General features: G+C 31.5%; 1 protein-coding gene across 1 annotated transcript in view; it reads left to right on the top strand.

Annotated features, from left to right (window-relative positions):
• Positions 1 to 575: 575 nt before the first annotated feature.
• Positions 576 to 7,328, top strand: part of LOC106475746 (dysferlin-like) — a gene marked incomplete at both ends in the record, with an annotated part of 20,096 nt that continues 13,343 nt past the window's right edge. Inside the window, 3 exons of the mRNA XM_013936420.2 lie at positions 576 to 741; positions 2,134 to 2,192; positions 3,090 to 3,197. Of these exons, the coding sequence (XP_013791874.2) occupies positions 576 to 741; positions 2,134 to 2,192; positions 3,090 to 3,197 (333 nt within the window). The remainder of the gene's footprint in view (positions 742 to 2,133; positions 2,193 to 3,089; positions 3,198 to 7,328) is intronic.

Below are 7,328 nucleotides of genomic sequence, written 5' to 3'. Positions count from 1 at the left end.
TGAACATTCGACAAAGTACATGATAGTTCTAGAAACGTTGCGTCACGGCGGTCATGTGACTGCTGACGCAACAATATGATATGATATTTTGCTGCTTATCAGCAAATTAAATCAGAAATATGTGCTATAAAGTCTCAATATTTGATGACAAATACACTTTCAAATGTGCTTGCTTTGTAAAATTAGGTTATATTAGTGCTTAATAACTGTTGTTTTACTTGTTGAATATCATGATGTTGACTATAAAATGACATGTTCATTTTCCAGTAGACATCACTTTTAAAATGTCATATTGTCTGAAGTATTTATGGATTTAAAAACACAATGACATGTTCAGATTGGACTTGCAGTTTCTTTGAAATGTTATCTAAATGCTAAAGTTAGATATCTGACAATTATGACATATTTTTAAGTGAAACTTTCCCCATTACTTGTGAATTGAATGTTAAAAAAAATATGGATTTTTTTTGTCATATAAAAATGTGCATAAATCAGAAAGATATTTCTTTCAGGTTGATTTAACTTTGTTAATATTGAAAATGTATTAGCTTTTCATTTTAATTAATTTTTTTCAGATGCTACCTCAGGAAGAGCTTTATTTGCCTCCACTACACATCAAAGTAAGAGATCATCGACGCTTTGGCCGTAAACCCATTGTAGGAACCCATGTTGTAAGGAGTCTTCATTCCTTCCTTTATGATGCAGTTTATTATAATGATGAAGAGATTAGAAGTGATGGAGGTACAATCAATTCCATTCACCCAATTGAAATTAATAATTTAACTTAAGGAAGTACTTGTTCAGCTAGATATATACTTTTCTATCTATGGTAATGTAATGGGCAGCACCCTTAGGGTAAAATTGTTGGAGTTTCAGTTATACTGCCAGTCACACCAAATTTATTTAATGGAGGATTTGTAGTGGCGAGTGGAGCACAGAAATTGCTAACTCGAAGTAATTTACAGTTAGAATAAAGAATCAGAGTTCCAGACCAACAATGATTATATTATAATAACATTTATTAGACATTTTCATATAATATCCAATATCACAATTTCATTAACTTCTTATAAACTTTATAATAAACGTTAATCGGTAATTATTCTTTAATACATAACAAGTACACTTCTTTAGTGTAACATGGATATCCTTTTAATATTACTTACATTAACTGATTAAGAGAAACTATAAATTTATACTTACATCAGAGTAAGATTGGTAAACTTTTGGGGTTTCGAGACTTCCAGAGTCATGTTTACGAATAATTTGAGAACTTCAGAGGAATCCTGTACTCTCGAAGGAGACTGACTTTTTGGTTTCAGACAGGGGCTTTTGAACCATATATTCTCAGTATTCTCTCGATCTTCTAATAGTATCCAGAACCCGCAAGTAGTTCTATCACTTTATTGGTTGATCTGTGCAATTTCCCAGGCTAATCCAGAACCATAACCAAAACTCTCAAGTGATTGGTTACTGTTATGGTGAGTTAGTTGGTTCCCTCTCTACTGGTACCAATACACTAGCGTCTTGTAAGGAATATTGACATCAAACTACCACTTTTGCTTGTTAACTTCAACTTTTTCTTAGCTTCTACAGTGCTAACGAGTTAGCATCAGTAATCCATCACAACCTGTCATGAGTGTTCATGCACTTACTTCATTTCCAGGCAATATCTCTATGTGCTTTCCAATGCCGCTGATTATTTTGTAATACTAACATTCTTAATCATGCCATTTCTCCATGTATATGTTCACTCAAAAACTCAGAAAAATGTTAATAACTTTATTTTTAACTCTTTTCAACTATTAAATATACTGAAGCAATTGCAAAATTTCCTCAAAAATATTCAATTGCTTCAGTAATTGATAATTTTTGATAGCTATAGAACTTATGTATAATTATTGTTGCATGATAATATGAATATTTCAAGAGTTGTAGAATATTTCAGTTTAGAAAAATCCTTAAATACACAATATTGTGCACTATGAAATGATATGATCTATTTCAGTTTACCCAAGAATATTTATTATGATTTATTTTCTTTTAATTTCCTTCTATATATAAGTATTTTTATTAAATTCGAGCATAGATATTTCATAATTTGTCAATCAGCTTATGCAAATTAATTTACAGGTCCACCTGAGACAGCTGTGGACATCCTGGAGGATGACAGAGGAATAGGACAAGATAATGTGAGGAATGATTTTAGTTTACTCAGAATTATTAACTGTTAACTTGTTTTTTTCTTGTTAATAACATAGTTGATTTGATTAAAAGACCACTAATTTCAGAAAAAAATTATAAATGTAGTTATTAGGAATATACATGTTAGAGTAGAAGGTTGTTTATGAAGAAAGTATAAATAAAAAAATTAAAAAACTGAACATTTGTACAAACAATGTTTTAGAGTCAGTTATAAATTAATAAAATCAAGTATACCCAAAATATCAAATTCTGCTCTTCAACAAATTAATATTGTAATGCTAACATTTCTTAAGAGCTTTCTCTGTACAGCTATCTGGAAAATCTACATACATCTATAATCACATATATATAACTTTCTTTATATGTTACACATATATGTTTATGTGTGTAATACATATACATCCACACATGTAACAGTAGCAGCAAAAAGTGTTTGTTATTAAATTGTCATCTAATTATCAGTTGAGTAACATTTCTTGAATTAAGTCATTATGGACTTATTACTGTTTTGGGGTTAAATCGTGTTTGTTTTTTCTCATTGTTTGAAAGTTGTTTCTTTGATAGGTATTTATTTGGAATTGATTGTTATACATATATATGATGTAGGAAAATTTTTAATATAATAATCAATTTCTTTAAATGTTTTATTCATTTTTATTCCACTGTGTAAAATGAATAAGTTTAAATTTTTATAAGTTAAAATTTTATTTCATAAAAATTAGAGAATGACTTTATAAATTTTAGCATATTTGCCTGTATGTGTTTGCATATATACAGTATAGAACAAAAGCATTATGATTAAATATATCTGCATGAAAAGTAATTGTGGTTACTTAATCAGTACAGTAACTTTTTTTTTTGTAATTGTAAATGTTGGTTTATAGCATGCAGAAGAAGATGAAACAATTGACTGGTGGGCTAAATACTATGCTTCAATTGGGGAACTGAACAAAGCTGGAAATTACCTAGAAAAAGGATATGATACCATAGAGGTCAGTTTTGATATCTGTTACCTCTTTAACTTTACGGCATGTGCAATTTTTGGATGCAAAGCAAGACTAATGATTATGGTAATTTGAAGGTTCAACCTAGTACAGTGTTGGTTGATTTTTACAACAAATAGAGATTTAAGCACATAGTATATATATAAGGACATGGGTAATGATTTGTTATATGTGGAATGAAGGAGAAAAGACATGATGCTAAAGTTGGAATAAAAATAAAACACTGATTGAATAGCTGTAGAGTATTGCATTGTAAAGTAAAGAGAAACTAAAGGTAAAGTAGCAGATCAGCAGACTGAAAAATGTTGTAAGTATCTTGCTCCACTTGAGAGTCATAAAGCAATCTTCTACACATAGGGTGAAGTAGGATACAACACAGCTATTTCATAGAACAGTGAACAAAGTCCTGCTATGGAAAGTAACACATCAGGCTGAATTTAATACATGTCTTCAAATGCGTAAGCCCCCCAGTGGCACAGTGCTATGTCTGCAGACTTACAATGTTAGAATCTGGGTTTCAATACCTGTGGTGGGCAGAGCATAGATAGCCCATTGTGTAGCTTTGTGCTTAATTACAAACAATCAAATGTGTAATGTTTTAGGTTACTACAAACCACAATCAGACAGTAACATGTCGATTCTGCCCCCCTCTCCAACTCATTAGATTTCAAAATTTGTAAATGCCACTAAAGAACAGGGAATTAAAAACATTTTTAAAAAACTTTTAATTAAATTTTAAAAATTTGTTAATTAAAAACTTTATTGAAGCCATACGACTTCCACTTTAAAATATCACTCTACAAGTACATGTTTTGACGTGATATATGTCATGCTCAGGAGTAACTTACAAGACTATTTTATACTTTCCCCTTTGTCGCATTATATCATTGTTATTTACATATTTCCTTAGTGTAATTGAAAAAAATGTCTCGTCATATATCAATGTATTGAATTGCTGGTCCTTCATCTCTATTTAATGCTTGTTTTTGTTTTTTATATTTAATTATTTCTAATTTTCTCTAATATTTAATGATATAAAACTTCGAGGCTGAGCTAAAACTGAAGTTTTTTCCAATAATATTACATGTTGGGTAGTTTTTACATGTTCGGCTATAGCTGAAATTTTTATTTTATTATTTCTTGTGTAACTTTTGTGTTCTTGCAATCTATATTTTAAATATATTTGACCAATATAAACACTACCACATTCACATTCTATGTTGTATATACCCTGTCTTATCTGTTAATTCTATTCTATCTTTAGCATTTCCTATCATATCTTTTATCTTATTATTGGTTTGAAGATAGGGTAAAAATTCTGATACTTTTTAAATACTTTATATAATTGACTTGTTAAACCTGGAACGTAAGGTAAACTTAGAGTTTCTTTTTTGTTTTCTTCATAAACAGATTTTAATATGGTATTTTTAACCGAATTTGCATTTTTTGTTAAACTTCTGAGCATGACGTAGATCATGTCGAAACATGTACTTGTAGAGTGATATTTTAAAGTGGAAGCCATACGGCTTCAATAAAGTTTTATTGTGTAAATATAAAATGTTGTTTTTAATTATTTATTATAATTTAAAAAATTTTAAACATAAGTGCCAGTAGTGCATAAATTAAAAACATTACTGGTCAACAGAATTAGATCCAAATATAAGACAGTTTTGGTTTCAGTTTGTTTTGTAAGAATTAATTCAGTTTGGCAGGTATATTGCACAAAAGGTTTTAAAATGTTAATTTATATGCATCAGTATTACAAAACAATTCAAATCTATAAACCAAAATGCCAAGAATATGCCTAACATTAAAAAAAATTAAAAATGTATCATTAAACCTCTTATTCCTATTCTTCATTCTAAATAGTGCCAATTATAAAAAATACGTTTTAATGAATTGCACACCATAGAGTTTAGTGTGATATGCATTTTCTTCTTGATTTTACATAATGTACAATTAACAGATGGTTTCATAAAAATTAGTTGATAAAACCAAGAATAATATTCTGAATTTAATAATTTTTATTATATATATTGGTAGTTAAACCATCCTTATTGCTTTGTTTCATTGGAACTTCAAGTAGTGTAGACATTGTTCAAATAATAAGGCAGGAGCAGTCCGTTATAAATTTCAACCACCTTATAGACATAGTGAAAGTCTCTATGATAGGTAAAAACATATTGTTGCATTCTAATTGTGCAGAACCTGTACATTACTGTTTTTACACAGCATCACATCAATTGTTTTGATGTACCACTCTCCCGTTTGTTTAATTTACAAAATGATGGGTAATTCTCAAAACCCTCAAACTGTCAAACTGAAAAACTTGTAGATCTGGTCAGTTTCAAAGTAAAAGAGTATTTGGAGCTGGTCGGTCTGCAAGTAAAAAAGAAGTATGAACTCCTCATCTAAAAATTTAAAGTTGAATTAAGATTCTTCACCTTCAAATTAAAACAGTAACTGAAACTAATCTTTGCCAGTGAGAAGTGTTAAAAACAGATAATTTAGGCTTTTAATTTGTTAGGATGGACTATATTTAATATTCCATTCACATGGTAAGCAATTTCTAGGGTGGTCTGCTGGCATGTTTCCCCAGAAAAGTTTTGAAAATTTAATACTATGAGATTGAATCTTGAGCCATTTTAAATACAAATACCACATATACACAACGTAATGTATTGAATAAATAGAAGCAAGTTTTAGTACATAAGTTTTAGCTATACATGTCATGAAAAAGTGGTCAGGCCATATTAGATGATGAAATGGATATACCTTGTACCCTCATTTCTCTGTTTGCTTTCCACCTCCAAGGGAACATATTTTTTCACTTCCACAGATCAAAATTATTTAATTTTGGATATATGGGGTTCCAGGTTGGTTCATGTGATTACTTGAACCAATCCAAATTTTTTTGTATTTGTTTGCTCCTCACTCTTGCTCTGTGATGTTTCTTCCCCCGAAAATTGTTGGCACCCTATCAATGGTCCACACATTAATTTGCAGATGAATGGGGTCTCCTATTGACTTTTTTTACCCTGGTCAGATTGCCTGCTACTGTTCCTTCTGGGTGAAGGGACTTTGTTTACTTGCTGTAGCCTGTGGGTTTTACATATGACTTCCTTTTATCCTCACTTCATGTTCGTGGGTGTCCCAGAGGCATTTGTATTGCAATTGCAATTTGCCATCACCCATTTACTTTTTTTTTGTTGTTGTTGATCTCTCACCCCTTATTTCGCTCAAGCAGCTAAATAGACTCAGATCTTAGTTTCAGGGCCATTCCATTTGTTTGGGCTGAACAATGCCAACGGCATTGTGTATCAGCCTATGTGTGTGTGTGTGTGTGTGTGAGGTTAGAGTGAGGTTACAACTATTGATAGACACATGGTATTCCTTCACTGCAGATCCATGGGCATTTTGGGTTCTGGTATTGAGGTTGGTCTTCCTATTCCATTCTCTACCTCCATTAACCTCTCACCCTGTGGTATTTCCACCTCCTCCTGACCAGTGGGGTGTGGATTTTCGTTTCATGGCTATCAGAGTTACTGGTCATAGGGATGGTACTCTCAATTGATCCTGTTCTTCCAGGATTTTATTCCTATTTATTTGTTGTGCCTGAGACAAGAGGAGATTCGTGGATGATCATTGTTCTTTCTCATCTCAACCCATTCTTTGTTTCTCCCTAGTCCACAATGGTGTCCTTTCTCACCCTACGTTGTTATTCTTCACCAGGTCTGTGGATGCCCAAGTTTGTAGTTTCTGAGGCGTTTCTTCACATTTTCATAGTGAATTTATCTTGCCTTTAGCTATGTCTTGTATACAAAGATCAGGTTCTGCAGTTCAGGGATCTAGTCTTTAATTTAGCATATGTCTTCTGCTGGGTTGTAAATGTTTTCACCATGTTTTACACTTAGCTCAGCTACCTCCCACCCAGCTCCAGGCTATGAAATGGGAAAGTTCTATCTCTGGTGTTGTGGCCCTCTCTCAAATCTTTTGCATTTTTTGGGTGGACGACACATTTATTCCTTCCTAGTGTACCGACTATCATAATAAGTGTATGACGTACTAACTAACTACTAGTAGTTATTATTCGTTCTTCTTTACGTTATAGAACAATAC

The sequence above is a fragment of the Limulus polyphemus genome, unplaced genomic scaffold (genome assembly GCF_000517525.1).
Source record: "Limulus polyphemus unplaced genomic scaffold, Limulus_polyphemus-2.1.2 Scaffold9094, whole genome shotgun sequence".
In the NCBI taxonomy this organism is placed as follows: domain Eukaryota; kingdom Metazoa; phylum Arthropoda; class Merostomata; order Xiphosura; family Limulidae; genus Limulus; species Limulus polyphemus.
This window is presented reverse-complemented; position numbering and strand designations above follow the sequence as displayed.